This window comes from Nothobranchius furzeri, chromosome 6, assembly GCF_043380555.1.
Source record: "Nothobranchius furzeri strain GRZ-AD chromosome 6, NfurGRZ-RIMD1, whole genome shotgun sequence".
In the NCBI taxonomy this organism is placed as follows: Eukaryota; Metazoa; Chordata; class Actinopteri; order Cyprinodontiformes; family Nothobranchiidae; genus Nothobranchius; species Nothobranchius furzeri.
In genome coordinates this window covers 70,193,689-70,211,188 of record NC_091746.1, presented here as the reverse complement: position 1 = coordinate 70,211,188, position 17,500 = coordinate 70,193,689, and the positions used below count along the sequence as shown (strand labels likewise).

General features: G+C 45.4%; 1 protein-coding gene across 3 annotated transcripts in view; it reads left to right on the top strand.

Moving 5' to 3' along the window:
- myo5b (myosin VB) overlaps positions 1-17,500 on the top strand; it is a 125,673-nt gene that overhangs the window by 7,368 nt on the left and 100,805 nt on the right. The window contains exon 1 of one of the 3 annotated variants that reach the window (XM_070552491.1): positions 118-315. The exons of the other annotated variants lie outside the window; for them this stretch is intronic. Coding sequence (XP_070408592.1) covers positions 289-315 — 27 coding nt within the window. The 5' untranslated portion in view covers positions 118-288. Of the gene's footprint in view, positions 1-117; positions 316-17,500 lie in introns of those variants that run through there. 3 annotated transcript variants of the gene reach the window in all.

The window sequence follows — 17,500 nt, the reverse complement described above, 5'->3', positions numbered from 1 at the left end:
TCAGGAAGAACTGGACTGCCTCGGTCCTCCACCTGCGATTCCTGCCGGTCTCTCTGGAATTCGGGATCCTCCACGCGGTTCGGTCTGGGTGTAGCGGTTCTGGACTGGTGTGGGTAAATAGGCGGTTCCGATTCAACCTCTCTCGCCGTCGGGACCGAACCTCCACCGGAACATTACCGAAACTCCGGGAACACCTGCTGGCGTTCGGACCGGAGCCCGGGAGCGGGTCCAGGACCGAACCGGATCCTAGACCTCTGTGATGGATCCCTGTTAGGACTAAGTGACGCGATGTCCGTGAACGAGCTGTACACGAAGGTGAGTCCGCTTTACCTGCGAAACACCTGCCCGCCGAACCCCGCTCCACCGAGCAGGCCCGAACTCACCTGCCGTTAACTTTGGAACCAGACAGACACGGTGGGGTTCACCCGAACCGAACCTGGTTGGATTCAATTCAGTAATTTACTTCACTCAAAGTTTAAATATACAAACTTCAAATTAGAATAAAGCATTCGAGTGAAATGGGGGGAGGAAGAAGATAAATAACAAGTACAAAATAGCCTTATACACAAAAAATAAACCGCTCTCTTACTTCCACAAATAATATCACTACTAAAACATCAATCCTCCATCCTCAACTCACCAAATCATACGATTTTTAGCATTTTATCTTTATACATTTTTTTGAATTGATCAGTAGTTGTCCATTTTTTTTAATTCATCATCCAGGTTATTCCATAATTTCACACCATCTATTGAAATACACATTTGCTTTAATGTAGTACGAACAAATGTCCTTTTAAACTCTGGTTTCTTTCTACTCTTATCGTTTTTTGGGATCAAAACAAAGAACCTTTGTAGGTTAGTTGGCAGTAAATTATTTCTAGCCTTAAACATAATTAGTAAAATTTTCAAGTTAACTAAGTTTTTGAATTTCGTAATTTTAGATAGAACAAAATATTTTTTAGTATGTTCTCTCGGATTTGCTTTATATAGAATTCGCAAAACTTTCTTCTGTAACAGAAACAAAGGATTAGTGTTTGTTTTATACGTATTTCCCCAAACCTCAATACAATAAGTTAAGTATGGTAAGATAAATGAATAATATAATGTCTGAAGCGTTGCAATTTCTAGAAAACCTTTGTCTTTGTTTAAAATTCCAATACTTATGGATATTTTTTGTTTTATATATTTTATATGGGATTTCCAAGTAAGTTTATGGTCCAAGAGAACCCCTAAGAATCTGACTTCATTTACTCTATCAATTAAAAAACCATCAATAGACAACGTAACTAAATCATTAGTTTTTCTGTTACCAAAAAACATGAATTTTGTTTTATTCCAATTGAGAAATAATTTATTGTCATTAAACCACTTAAGTTTAGACATTTCACAAACCATATTTTGAATAATAATTTCTAAATCATTTCCAGAACAAAATATATTCGTGTCATCAGCAAACAATATGAACTGTAATACTTTGGACACATCACAAATGTCATTTATGTATAGAATAAAAAGCTTAGGGCCCAACACTGACCCCTGTGGGACACCTTGTGTATTCTCTAGTGAATCTGAAATTTCATCATCTAACTGTACAAATTGATTTCTATTGGTCAAATAACTACTTAACCAGTTTTTTACAGACAACTACAGGGCAGTTCTTATTATATAAAGATTTATATGTGTTTAAGAACGTATCATATGCCACGTTCACACCCTTCACATAAACCCCACTCCAGTTCTCCTTCAACAAGTCATTACAAAATGCTGTTATAGCATCCTCCGTCCTTATTCTAACATGTTTTATCTGATCTGACTCCTTAGGTTTTTTGAATACATTTTTATGTATTATATAAATTGGTAGATGATCACTTATATCACTAATTAGGAGACCACTGTTAGCTGTCTTCTCAATTTCATTTGTATAAATATTGTCTATTAATGTAGCACAGGTACTGGTGATTCTAGTAGGCTGAGTGATCACAGGATATAACTCCTGCTGGACATCACATCCATAAAGTCTCTAGTCATTTTGTTTCTCTGGTTAAGTAAATCAATATTGAAATCTCCACATATTAACCAGGATTTATTGTCATTTAATCCATCTATGAGAGTTTCACATCTTTCTTTAAAACATTGTAAATTGGAGCCAGGTGTTCTATATATACAGGCTACTATAATGTTTCTAGTTTTTTCCATTTCCATTTCAACAGCTACACATTCCATCACATCTTCCACAGCTACTGCCATGGAGTCCAGTATTTTACACTTCAAGGCACTTTTGACGTACAGTTAACCCCTCCACCTTTTTCCAGCCAGAGTTCAAACGCTGAGACCACCTGTTGGTTCCGGAGTCCGAGACACAGTGTGTGTGTGTGTGTGTGTGTGTGTGTGTTTGTGCTTGTTTTTATATGCTTAAGTGGACACATTGTAACTTCTAAGTGGTGTGGGGACATGTCCACATTGCGGGGACACCTGGCTGGTCCACATGATGACAGTGATCACAGTCTGTATGTTTAGCAGGTTCTGCTAACACTGTAGCAGAACCTGGTCCAGGTAAAGTCCACGTCCGTGGTTCCCACTCATATGTCCTTGAGGATCCCTCGGCTGTGTGGTAACCTCACCATCTCACCACAAACATGTTGTAGAAGAAGAAGAAATTACCTTTTGTACAGCGCCTTACAAGATAAAATTCACAAGGTGCTTGTATGTGCTGAATTCCCCCTTAGTGGACCACGAACCCCAGGTTGGGAACCACTGGTCCAGATGTTGTAGTTTTAAAATATGAGAAGTTTAAAGATAATCACGGGTGGAAAAACTGGTTGGAATTGCCCTGTAATATTTGGAAATCTGAAGTTGAAGCCAATGTGTTAGCTTTGTCTGAATTTCCACAATAGAATGGCATAAAAGCACCAGCAATAATTTTAGATCGATTTATACTTATTTTCATATCATTTCCCACTAATATCAACACCCCACTGAAAAATACATCTAAACTTTTTTTCTTCTTTATTTTAAAAACTAACAAAAACAAAATGGTGGTTTAGCAGAAATGACAACCAGTCTCCTACAGCAGATATTTAGGGGAGAGAAAACAACAATCACTGACTTTGATCTCTGACAACAGTGAGATGTAAACTAGGGCTAAACAATATATATCGCTAATATATCGTTATCACCATATCAGCATGCGCAACATGCATATAGCAAAGAACAGATAAATATCGTAATGAATGGTCAGCTCAAATGTTTCCCACGCATAATGCATTCTGTCAATCAAATGGAAGCATGATGTTTTTTTAACACATCAAATAGAGCTAATGGGGTGTAGGTTAGACGACCCCCCCACCCCCACCCCCCACGAGGTGGACGGCACTTAATTTTGATGGTTAGCAAACACCTGAGTTAGTTTTGTTCTGCTCTTTCTGCTGATTCTGCTTTTCCCGGGATCATCTGATTGCCTTCTTGTTCGTTTTCTTTTTCCATTTCCTCACACTTTTGCTTTTCTCATTTTTATGAATTTTTTTAGTCATTTTTTTCTTTGTTTTTGATTATTTTTGTTCCTGTGTAAAGTTTTTATTTATCGCAAGTAATATCGTCATCGCAATAGTAGTCACTGTTATCGCATATCGGTTTTCCAAATATCGTGAAGCCCTAGTTTAAACTTAATGTTCTGTCTTTTCTCAGACGTCTCAGAATAAATGATCAAGTCTTTAATTAGATTATTTCAACTGTTCTAAAGGGTTTAGCTATGAAACAACACGACCACCTTGTCTGTGTTACAGTCGTATTGTTGGGCTTCTTTAGCACCGGCCGGTCTGATTACTGAGGAACCTGAGCAGCTTTAACTCTTCAGTCTTTATTGTAACAGCAGCTCATCTCCCATTGGTCCAGGATCACTCTGTCGTTTCCTTTTGGCTTGGAGGTTCGTGAGCGGCGCGCGCTCCGGACCTGCATCAAAGTCCCGCCTCCTAGCTTGATTGACAGCTGTTTTTTTTTTGCCTCACAATCAGTTTATACAAGGTTCAAAGACGAAATGGGAGACAGTCAAAACGCCGGACGGTGTCTCAGTTAGCAGGACCTGAGAAAAATAATGTAAATTCAGGACCGTCCCACAGAAATCAGGAACCTTGGTCACCCTAATGGCAGTATCGGCCAATCAGGATGGCTCAGAGCTGAGTCTGGGAAGGTCAGCAGGATCAAACCATTTTTGAGACGGGGGAGATTTGCTGTATTTTTGTTTAGAAAACTTAATATTTTGACCTGTTGTGTGGTTTTTAGATATTACTGATGTTTTAGAAATCACCACAAACAGTAAAAATAAATAGATAATTAAGTGTGAAACTTTAGAGGTGCTAGGATGAATTTAGGGGCTAGAAACACCAATGCCTGAGCCTCAGCTGCTTTGATGGTTCTGCTGATCCGGTTCAGAACTTCTGGATTGTGAGAAGGCTATGATCCAGTTTTCAGGCACCAGTGGCAGTTCTGATGGTGTGGAACTCCTCAGAATCTGTTGTGAGTCTGATTCTATCAGAACCGGTCCCCCCTCTGACCTCACATGTGTCTGTTGTCGGTTCTAGTCCCGGTGGTTCGGCCCTGGCAGGTGTGTGTTGGAGCAGAATTTGCTGATGGGTTTGGCTCTGATCTAGGCGCCTCTGACTCCTCACCACCAGAAACGTAACGGTGAAGGTCACGGTTCTCGGCTCTAGGGCCACACGTTTCTTCTGTGGCAGGAAGCCGGTCTGTCAGGTAAAAAGTTACCTTTCGCTGCGATGCATACCTGTTTAAGTAGAAACGGGTCGCTCCTGTATGTTAAACTACAAAGCAGACGTCTCTATGCTTGGTGCTCTCAGACTTACCTGCTGATGCAGGTGACGTGGAGGACGGAAGGTCACCTGCTCTCTTCACCTCTACCTCCATGATCTGTAGACTGGATGCTTGGTGGGCGACATCCTTGTAAATCCTCATGCATGCGGATGATCTAGTGCTCTCGTGTCTATGCTGCTAGCATTCTAGGTGTGATATTGTGTTCAACCTGAAAAAGAGCTGCAACTAAAGAGGACCACAGGCTGAAGCTCCATCTTTTTATTTAAGCAACCAAGTTGGGGTAGACCGATAAATCGGGCATTGGCCGGTTTAACGTCAGGCACATCCTTGGGCGGCCCACTGCTCCTGGACTTTTGGAGCTTTTTACCAGGTGGTGTTTTTGTTTCCTCATGAGAAATACCCCCAAACACGTTTTTGGCTGCATTCATGCATTTTCCTGTCTCGGCTGCAAGTTTTCAGATTCTGAGGGAAGGACCTGTAGACATGAAGATGGAAGCCAAGTGCACCATCAGACCGTTCTCCTCCCCATGAAGCTAGTCTTAGATCTGAAACCTGCCTACCCCGGGAGGAGGTCACTAACGCCCACTTCCTCCTTGCTGCAGGTATAGAGCAGTTGATTTCATGTTGCATCTGAGTGTGACCTTCATGTCACAGATGAGTCCTTTAAACCTCCTCCGGTACCAGGCTGGAGTATTTCTGTATTGGTGACAAACCACCACCGTAAAAACCACAAGTCCTGTCCACAGAGACACCCATAATGGCCAGCTCAGGGCAATTTGGGACTGTTGTTTTGTAACAGACTTGGTAGTCCAGTGGTTCGAGTACCTGACTAGCATGCTGTTTTGCGCAGGTTTGCCTGTCCAGTCTCAGCAGTAACCTTTCCCTTCTTTTAACTTCACTTGCCAGTTTTAATGTTTTTGATGTTGGTGCGTTTTGTTGGAAACAGCGTTGGGCGGGAGCACCAACGCTGTTTCCAAGGATGCTTTCTTCTCATTGTTTGCTTTATGGTGGCTTTAGAATAGAATAGAATAGACTTTATTGTAATTGCTCATGGCAATTAAATTACAGATGGTCTGCCACCAACAGTGCACAAGACAATAAATGACAATAAATGTCAAAAGCCATAAAGGACTAAAAACAATTTAAAAACATTTAGCAAACAAGAAAGTACAACCAGTGATTCAGATCTGCTAATACAATAAAATGATTTAAAACAGATTAGTCCACATTACTGATGGGGATGTGGGGGGTTGAATGGTGCTGTTGTGTTGAATGTTCTGATGGCCCAAGGGAAGAAGCTGTTGGAAAGTCTGGTGGTATGTGATTTAACTGACCTGAAGCGGCGACCTGAGGGCAACAGTTCAAACAGGCAGTGGGCAGGGTGTGTGGTGTCACGGAGGATGACACCTCCGTGACACCATCTTGCTTTGTGGGTTACGTCATGAATGGGTGGAGCTCAGGCTAGTGGAGGTATAGTTGACTGAAACAGACAATTTCATTGTGGGGTACAAAGACAGGCTGATAAAAATAACTCATATTTAGGACAAAATTACCTCTCAGTGGTGCCAGTGGTAATTTATCAAATATTTTGCCTACGTTTTACTTTCAAAGGTTTAAAATGGCATGAGCTGCAACTATGAAAGGTGTGGACCAATGAAAAATTTATTTTAATGATAATTTCTGATTCTAACGGGTCACTCTGAGTGTTTCATGCAGGCTGAACAGGAGAATAGTCTCCTACACCTACCTCCTGCAGTAGCGTCTGATAGAAAACAGACGGTGAAACTCTAGGATAGAAAATCCTGTCAGATCTACGTCACACTGTCACTAACATTAATGGACTCACCCGTCTGGACTCACGACGGGGAAGGATGTTGTTGGTTTAGCGACCAGGAAACAGCAGAGTGTCTCAGCTAGTAGAAGCTAACTGTTAGCATTAGCAACTCCACCACACAGCAGAACTCCTCCAGGCTCGTGTTATTTGTGGAGATAAAACATCAACGTTGCAGAGCAGAGTCAGTGGTAGAGTCGTGTTGATGTTAGCCAATCAAAGGAGAGATATCAGTCAGTAATCTTTGTCCGCGATGGGCCAGCGAAGCCTGATATCCTCGGTCAGCTTACCTACTTATCATTTCATTACTAAGCAGGCCAGAGGTGCCTTCACTTTGGAGTCGCTCTACCGTGTTTTTCTTGCTAAAAATGCTCGGAAAACTCTGTTAGCTTTATGTTAGCATGTAGCTAATTTCCCTGACCGTGGTGCAAAAGCTGATGTAAAAGGCCACGACGCCCCGCTACGATCACAGCGGTCTGAGGCCCCGTCTGTAATTTAACAGTCCTAGTCCATATTAGATCTCCACAGGCGACCAGCATGACTACAGCCTCGCACTGAAGCCAGTCTGCAATTTTGTTCATCATCTGATGTTATTAGTGATATTTTAGCATGAAAATAAGGTGGAAAGCATCTAGATATCAGCGATTAACATTGGCCCGAAAATGGTCAGCAGGTATTGCTATATACTATGCTAAATATCAGTTCAGAGTACCCACCCTTTTTGGAGTCCCTGGGACGAGTGCTAGATAGTGCTCCATCAGGGGACTCCATTGTCCTGCTGGGGGACTTCAATGCTCACGTGGGCAATGACAGCTTGACCTGGAGGGGTGTGATTGGGAGGAACGGCCCACCTGATCAGAACTCGAGCGGTGTTTTGTTATTGGACTTCTGTGCAAGCCGCAGTTTGGCCATAACGAACACCATGTTCGAACATAAGGATGCCCACCGGTACACTTGGTACCAGGGCAGCCTAGGTCACAGGTCGATGATAGATTTTGTAGTCGTATCATCTGACCTGCGGCCGTATGTTTTGGACACCCGAGTGAAGAGAGGGGCGGAGCTGTCAACTGATCACCACCTGGTGGTGAGTTGGATCAGATGGCAAGGGAACATGCCGCGTAGACCTGGCAGACCCAAACGCATAGTGAGGGTCTGCTGGGAACGCCTGGCAGAAGAACCTGTCAAGACGGTCTTCAACTCCCACCTCCGGCAGAGCTTTGACCACGTCCCGAGAGCAGTGGGGGACATTGAGTCCGAGTGGGCCTTGTTCCACTCTGCGATTGTCGAGGCGGCTGTTGCTAGCTGTGGTCGTAAGGTGGCCGGTGCCAGTCGTGGTGGCAACCCCCGTACCCGCTGGTGGACACCAGAGGTTCGGGGAGCCGTCAGGCTGAAGAAGGAGGCCTACAGGGCGTGGCTGGTCTGTGGGTCTCCGGAGGCAGCAGACAGGTACCGGATAGCCAAGCGGGGTGCAGCAGTGGCAGTTGCCGAGGCAAAATCTCGGGCGTGGGAGGAGTTTGGTGAGGCCATGGAGAAAGACTATCGATCGGCTCCAAAGAGGTTCTGGCAAACTGTCCGGCGCCTCAGGAGAGGAAGGCAGCAACTCGCTCACACTGTTTACAGTGGGGATGGGGAGCTGCTGACGTCAACTGAGGCTATAGTCGGACGGTGGAAGGAATACTTTGAGGAGCTCCTCAATCCCACCAATGCGCATTCCGAGGAGGAACCAGAGCTGGGAGGCCTGGGGATGGACTGTCCGATCTCGGGGGCAGAAGTTGCTGAGGTAGTCAAACAACTACACAGCGGCGGAGCCCCGGGGGCGGATGAGGTTCGTCCTGGGTATCTCAAGGCTATGGATGTTGTAGGGCTGTCATGGTTGACACGTCTCTACAACATTGCGTGGTCATCGGGGGCAGTTCCTAGGGAGTGGCAGACCGGGGTGGTGGTCCCCATCTTTAAGAAGGGTGACCTGAGGGTGTGTTCCAACTATAGGGGGATCACACTCCTCAGCCTCCCTGGAAAGGTCTACGCCAAGGTACTGGAGAGGAGGGTCCGATCGATAGTTGAATCTCGGATAGAGGAGGAGCAATGTGGTTTTCGTCCTGGCCGTGGAACTGTGGACCAGCTCTATACCCTTGCAAGGGTGATGGAGGGGGCATGGGAGTTTGCCCAACCAATCCACATGTGCTTTGTGGATTTGGAGAAGGCTTATGACCGTGTCCCCAGGGGCACCCTGTGGGGGACGCTCCAGGAGTATGGGGTGGGTGGCTTTCTGTTAAGGGCCATTCAGTCCCTTTACCAGAGGAGCGTGAGTTTGGTCCGCATAGCCGGTAGTAAGTCGGACCTGTTCCCAGTGAGGGTTGGACTCCGCCAGGGCTGCCCTTTGTCACCGGTTCTGTTCATCACTTTTATGGACAGAATTTCTAGACGCAGCCGTGGTGTGGAGTGTGTCGAGTTTGGTGGCAGGAGAATCTCGTCTCTGCTTTTTGCGGATGATGTGGTCCTCCTAGCTTCATCCAGCTCTGACCTTCAGCTCTTGCTGGGTAGGTTCGCGGCCGAATGTGAAGCGGCTGGGATGAGGATCAGCACCTCCAAATCTGAGACCATGGTTCTCGACCGGAAAAGGGTGGCTTGCCACCTCCGGGTCGGGGGAGAGGTCCTACCTCAAGTGGAGGAGTTTAAGTATCTCGGGGTCTTGTTCACGAGTGAGGGTAGGAGGGATCGGGAGATCGACAGGCGGATTGGTTCGGCGTCTGCAGTGATGCGGACGCTGAGCCGATCTGTCGTGGGGAAGAGGGAGCTGAGCCAGAAAGCCAGGCTCTCGATTTACCGGTCGATCTACGTCCCAATCCTCACCTATGGTCATGAGCTTTGGGTAATGACCGAAAGAACGAGATCGCGGATACAAGCGGCCGAAATGAGTTTCCTCCGTAGGGTGGCCGGGCTCAGCCTTAGAGATAGGGTGAGGAGCTCGGGCATTCGGGAGGGACTCGGAGTAGAACCGCTGCTCCTCCGGATCGAAAGGAGCCAGTTGAGGTGGTTTGGGCATCTGGTCAGGATGCCTCCTGGACGCCTCCCCGGGGAGGTGTTTCGGGCATGTCCTGCCGGCAGAAGGCCCCCGGGTCGACCCAGGACACGTTGGAGAAGTTACATCTCCAATCTGGTCCGGGAACGCCTTGGGGTCCTGCCGGAGGAGCTGGTGGACAAGGCCGGGGAGAGGACGGCCTGGAGCTCCCTAGTTGGGATGCTGCCCCCGCGACCCGGACCCGGATAAGCGGAGGAAGACGACGACGACGACGAGGTATTGCTATAGAAAAACCAAAATCAGTCGACCTGTAGAACCAAGTCCTGGATGTGGTGAAAAAGTTCAAAGAAGTGATGATGCTGCTGTACATGCAGGCTTGTTCCTTCCTTTTGTGAAGCACCTTGTGATCCTATATCTGTGTAAGTGTATAAGTGCTATATAAATAACATTTACTTACTTTTGGACTCCCTTCCTTACGACCCACCCAGGAAGGCAGCAACTACACGTGGCTTCTCGGGATGCATTTAGACTCCCCCTGAGTAATCTCTGCCTTTCATGCACTACTGAGAAACCACACGTAGAAACTGGAGTTCTGCTAGAGTACGTCGCTGACATCGTAGTTGGTGTCCTGTCAGCAGTAACTTGTGGCGACACAAGAAGGTTTTCCTCCTCAGAACTTTTTAAAGATTGGACCGTCTGGCTCCGTGCTTCGTGACAACCGTGTTTTATAGTTTTACACTTTTCAGATTCTTTTCAGTCTCTTTTTCTCTTTGGTGTCAGGTGATAGCGACGCGTTTTTGTCTAGAATAAAGTTGAATTACATTTAGAAACTTGCTGGTCCAATAATAAACGACCCATTTGAAGGAGAACAATCAGAACCTTCTGGTTTAGTCTCGGCAGTAAACTAGATCAGACAAACCAGAACCTCCATGAGGTGTTGGGTCCTATTGCTGATCTAAAGACTGGTGCGGTATGGACCTTGAACCTCATGATGACCTTCTGCCTCGTTTCTGGTCCTGTTCCAGGTTCTGGTGCTAGTACTAGGCCAGATGTATTGCGCAGGTCCTGGTTTTGACGTTGGTCCAGTGTCTGGTGCTGGTTCTGGTGCTGATTCAGCAGGATTATCCCGATGCCCCCAGACTCTCAGACTCTAGGGTGGGGGTTTAATCTCTCAGATTAGGGGTTCCCTTGTTACAGGATTAACGTCCATCTTGTTTCTGTTCAGCTGATCAGCAGAGGTGGTCTGGACTCAGGTCCAGAGATCAGACTCGGAGCTGGACCAGACAGAAGACTAGCACACCTCTACTTCTAAGTTCTTTCATGATTTAAATCATTTTACAGAAAAGTTCTTTTATTTTATGTTGGGTTATAAAAGTTCATGGATGTTGACAACATTTAGCAAAACTACAACAACTATTTTTTCACTTGAGCCAAAAGCTAAATGCATGTATTTAAAATGTATTTTATATTGATTTCATCATGTTTGAGTTGAGATGAAATAAACGTCATACACAGCCCTGCCAGTAAGAAACACACAGCGCCTTTAGCTCTGACCACGACACGCATTCGCTTTGGCGTTGTTCCGATGAGCTTCTGCAGCGTCACCAGTTTATTTCCATCCAGTGTTGCCAGGGCCATTTCGAGGCATTTGAGGGCCCCCTCCCTGTCAAAATTAACCTTGAAACAAACCCGACCCGACATGTCAAAAGGTGCAGGAGCTTGACGAAGCTCATCAGGCAGGTTCCACCGTTCAGGCTTGAGATCCAGAAACTCTTTCCATCTTTGAGTCTCTGCTGGGTCAGAGAGTGCAGCAGGAGATGGCCATCTTTGCTCAAGCAGCCTGGATAACTTGTGATGGTTGCTGCTTCAGTGGTGGGGGAACGGAGGTGGCAGAAAAGAGAGCTGAGAAATGAATTGTTGATGAGCGTCTCAGTAGGGGCAACGAACGGTCTGTTGAGTCTGTCAATCCAACACCCTTATCAATTCCAGAGTAGGTCAATAGGTGACAAAAAGGTTATTGCACTCTGTCTCTTCAACCCCCCCTTCGGTAGGTGGGGTTTCCAACGCAGGGCGAGGTTTGTTCAGGTGCAGAGACGAAGCAGACACGGTCTGCCACTGACCAGAGAAACACTAAATCGACTCGCCACCTGGGCGGCGCTGTTGTCGGGAACCACACCTAAGGTAGAAATGAGATCCTGGGGGAGCTTCATGAGCAGCGGTTGAGTCAACCGGGTCCTGAGCTTCCACCCACCGAGGTCAACATTCAACAGTAGGCTTAAAGCGGTTGAGCAGGTCATTGCCAAACAGGAAAGGAAAAGCCTCGAGGTCAGACACTTACACTGGGTGTCGCGTGGACATGCCACCCACTGAAAGGCCAAGGAAAGCCACAGACGACAAGGTCATTGGAGCTGGAGCAAAAGGACAGGTGTCCACAGCGCAGGGTGTGAGCATTAAGACACAACCCTGAACGTTTAATCAGAAGACTTTAGTTTAACTTACCTTAAAGAGCAAGTCACCCCCAAATAAACTTTTTTTTTTGCTGATAAACTATATAAATGTGTGTCTAATCGTGCTGCAGACACGTGTAGTCAATAATTTGGCAGTTCAGTGCATCTTGGTTAAAATTTAAATATTCTGCCTAAAACTGTCAGTGTTGTGCCGTTGTCGGGTAAAAACTCTGCACTGTATTTGAATTTAAATCTGCCACTGCTATTGGCTAAGAGGTATGCTATGATGTAAACTGGTGCATTATGATGTCACAATGCTGTCCTGAGCCTGTGTGTGTATTTGTTAGCGGCTCCGCCCTCTCGGTCTGCCTGGCAACAGCATTTGTAGCATTTTTCAAACATGAAGTGGGAGTGCAGTTAGACTCTGGTAGGGGGTGACTTGCTCTTTAAATCCTCTAATACAGGCCCGGGCCTGTATTTGACTCAAGCTCATCAAGCTCCAGGCCTTTATTGGAAGGAGGGCCAGAATTAGAGGCAGGCCTCTATTTCTATTTGAGCAAAATGAACTAATGGTTCGCTGGAGTTTTTGACAATTAAAATTGCGCCCACATTTTGAAAGTTAAACACATTTCTTTTAACAACGGTAGTTTCTGCTTCAGCCCTCTCCCCCCTCCCCCTGCGCAGCGGCCACAAACTCACTGATGCGCCTGCAGCCTCTCTGCTGCTGCTCTAAACATTGTTCCTCACTTCTGATTACCTTCAATGGTGTCTGTTTGTTGCAACCACCAGGTACAAAAACTAACTTGTTTTTATTTGACTATTTTTCTGTCCTGCCTGTTTATTATCTTCCTGCATCTCCTCTCAATCCTAAAGAAAAACTGCTACCTGGGTTCATATATATTCACCTCATGAGTTACCTTTGAACTGCAGTTCTAAAAGATCTACCGACCGCAAAAACAGCGGAGTGCTCGCTGCTTGGCGGCCTTATCAGTGATCTGTGCGTCACCGGATGACAAGGTGATGCGCCCCGCTCCACAGCGAAACGCATCAGGCGCAAATAAAAGACAGAAAACATTAAAGGAAATGAACCGACATGAACGATCGCGTGTTAAATACGTTTTTGAGGTGGCGACACCTGATTTGATAATGTTACTGTGGTTGTGCTCAGGACGCAGATCTACTGACCGCAAAAACAGCGGAGTGCTCCCTGCTTGGCCACATCAGTGATCGGTGCGTCGGAGGACAAGGTGATGCGCCCCGCTCCACAGCAGCGAAACACATCAAGGCGCAAATAAAAGACAGAAAACATTGAAGGAAATGAACCGACATGAACGATCGCGTGTCAGTACTAACGCTCTGGCACAGCGTGTTGCCCCCCGACGCGCAGGAGCTTGTCACCTGCTGACAGCAGGCTGCCGTCTTTTCCGAGGGCTGCATCTTGCCGGTCATTATCACGTGACAGCGACTAGTCGATGACAGGCATAAAAAGTCCCTATAGTGAAGTCGACTAGTTCATACAACCCCTATTGCTCCCCAGCAGTGGCGGCTGGTGAAAAATATTTTTGGTGGGGCTGTGCTATTTTTTATTTTTAAACAAACTTGTGCTTTCTGAGCTTTGTGCACAACTTCACTATTTCCTGAATTAAGCACAGCTCTTTTATTTCCTGTCTTACATCATTGGACAAACTGATTAATCCAGGTGTGTCTGACTATTGGCACGCTGCCTTGCAGACCAAGGTTGAAAAATACTGCATTAAATTGCACATAAAATAACACGACCATAAATGGTAAATAGGCAATGCAAGAGGCAAGTAACAAAAACATTTTGTTTAATTTCAACATTTGAGTGAACACCAAAAATTATGAGCAGGTCACTGTTACAGTAATGGTAGTAAACACCACTTAGACAAAATGCCAGAAATTTACACTGTTAAATATTTCTGGAGTGTTGTGCCAAGGTCAACTTTATACAAAGATCAAGTGGATGCATGTGTGTGTGTGTATGTGTGATACCTCATTTGTACAGAAATTTTGCCCTTCTGTCCTTCTGAGTGGCAAAGCTCTCGATTAGCTTTTTATTGAAGTCAGGAATGTTTGTGACAAGCTTTTTTTCCATGGAGAGCCTGGCAAGAGCATTCAGCCCATCCTGTGTCATGGTGTTCCTCAGGAAAGTCTTAATCCTCTTTAAAGTAGAAAAGCACCTTTCTGATTCGGCTGTGGTCATGGGTGTGGTGACAAGAATCTTCTTTTGTATGGCTCAGGATGGTGTGAAAAACCTGTCATATGATAAATAAAACACAACAGATAAGTACATAGGAAACACTTTCATAGGAAATAATGTCATCAGTATCCTCTTACAAATGTCATATTTCCCAGTTTTTGGGACAATAAAACATTCTGATTCTCAATCAGATGTTTTTACTTCAAATGTAAAAACATCTGATTGAGAATCAGAAATGTTTAATTGTCCCAAAAGCTGGGAAATTTGTTTGCTGCAGCAGAGGTGTAACAAGTAAAATGGAATCAGATTGATGTATGTACAAATTTACATGAAATACACATTTACGTGATTAAATATGTATAATAAGTATGTGTGTTGAAATTAGTTTTTACAGTTATTGCACATTAAACATGTTATTAAACAAATGTCCCGGTTTGTGGGACAACCAAGGATTTCTGATTCTGATTGTCTTGTTTACAGAAATGTAATGTACAGCTTACCTCTGCACCCAGCTGCTGTTGTTCCCTGCATGGCAACGTTAGCTCTGCTGCCTAGCATGGCTAGCTTCACCGTGTTGTTGTCCATGTGTGCCCGGGATGACTCGTGTTTCTTCACCTTCTTTCATGTCTGTAACTCCTGACTCATCCATGCCTTATCTGTCCCAGCCGTTTTGAATAACAAACACGGAAAGCAAAATAACGCATTAGCGTGATTGCATCCAGCTAGCCACTGCTTCCTGGTGTACCAATTTCGGGAGAAGCGTCGTGTGTACAGTTTACCTCTCTCCTTCTCCTGCTGGCTTATCTTTACGTCGGGCTGATCTGGTCCAAGCTCTTTGACATTAAGTTTTTCCACCATAGTTCTCCTCTCGAACGGATACTGGAGAAGAGACCGAACTGAATTCAGTGGCTGCTGAGATCCGGTATCCATGCTGGTTGTAGTCACCGGCGGCGTCCATGTTACATCTGCGTCACGACCAAAAACGACTCTGCCGAGTTCTACCGAACACCAACGAATCCTTTGGCGGTAGCTCCATCGCCCATCATTCTTCTGAAACGTTCTGAAACAACGTCAACGCTGATTGGATACATTCCCATTCCTACCCTTTGATATTCTTGTCAGCAATTGGACAGCTGGTCTCGTCCTGTTTGGGCGATTGAAAAACAGCACACAGCCTCCGCCGCTCGGCAGAGACCGGCAGAGCTCGGCAGAGACCGGCAGAGACCGGCAGAGACCAATATAGATATATATATATATGATTTATTTTTGTTACAAAACACACAATTAACTTAGAAAATGTGATTATTGTTAATTTTATTTATTTATTTTTTAAAATAAAAATTAAAAACACGGAAAAACTGGGAGGGCGGCGCCCTATCGCCCTCTACTGGCCAGCCGCCACTGCTCCCCAGTGTTCTGCAGCGCACGTTCTCTTTGAACTTGATATCAAATTTTCGCCTCCTCTTCGTCTCCGCACGGTTAAAGTTACCCTCGCGGTCTATCACTGGCAAATCAAAAGTGAGAGGATGACACAACCGCCCCCCGTACTTGCTTGTTACCACATTCCACCCGGCCACAATAAGAGACCGGCCATTATTCACCTGCGCCGACTCCGACACCGGCCAAAATTGGAGACCCGGCTGTTAATTGAATACAGGCCTGTATTAGAGGATTTACGGTATTCAGGGACCATAAAAACACACTTCATGTTAATTCAGACTGAGTCGAGTACATAGTTTATTTCTATTTCCCTAAATTAGTGATTATACATGACAAGGTATGAATGAAATGATGGAATGGAAGCTAGATTTTTTAGCAAAACCTTTCTTAAGTATCTGAGAGAGTTCGTGGAGTCTGGGTGTTAAAATCAGTGTGGCTGTCTGTTTTGGGCCATTTCCATCTGTACCGGGTCGTCCCGTGCCGGGTAGCCTAGGTTGTTTACATATCTGGGTGGCCTGGTATTTTTCCGGGCCAACCAAGGCTCATTCTCAGCCCTCTTCTCGAGGGGGTCTGCTTCAGGCCGTCCAGGGCCAACACACCCACTGCTGACAGCAAATTCACACCTTCCATTAGAGCAAGCCTCTGATTGGTGGGTAGAATCAGCCCACATGGGCTTAAGACAAGGATGTGTGGAATCAACCGGGCCAGGCTGGGGCCAACTGGGGCTACCCGGCCCGGGCCGACCCGGTACAGATGGGAATGGCCCATTTGATGAGCTAAACTTTATAAAACCATCCGACACATTTTGTGCCGGTCTACACACCCTTGTGTGGAGATCCCCGTGCAATCTACTGGGTCACGAGGTTGAGCTGGACACTGCCGAAGGCTTGGACCTCTGGTACCAGAGCTCGTAGATTAGCTCAGATTACGACCCTTCTAGTCTGGGTTAATCTCGGCAGGAAGCTGGAATGCGTGTTTTGCATCTAAGGCTGTTCGTGACTTGAAAGCGCCATTGTGTTTGATATCACCCGCATGCGTTGCAGAGCAATGTTTTGACCTGGTAAAGATGATGGTAATGGTGATGAGGATGATGATGGTGATGATGATAATGATGATGATGATGGTAGTCATGATGATGATGATGGTAATCATGATGATGATGATGGCAGTAAAGATCATGGTGATGGTGGTAGTGATGATGATGATGATGATGATGATGTGGTGGTGGTGATGATGATGATGATGATGGTTATGTTGGTGATGGTGATGTTGATGATGGTGATGGTGATGATGATAAAGATGATGGTGATGGTAATGATGATGATGATGATGATGGTGATAATGATAAAGATGATGGTGATGGTAATGATGATGATGATGATGATGGTGTTAATGATAAAGATGATGGTGATGGTAATGATGATGATGGTGATGATGATGATGGTGATGATGATAGTGATGGTGATGGTGATGATGGTGGTGATGGTAATGATGATGATGATGATGGTGATGTTGATGGTGATAATGATAAAGATGATGGTGATGGTAATGATGATGATGATGATGGTGATGATTATAAAGATGATGGTGGTGATGATGATGATGATGATGATGATGATGGTGATGACGATGGTGGTGATGATGATGATGATAGTGATGGTGATGATGATGATAAAGATGATGGTGGTGATGATGATGGCGATGATGATGGC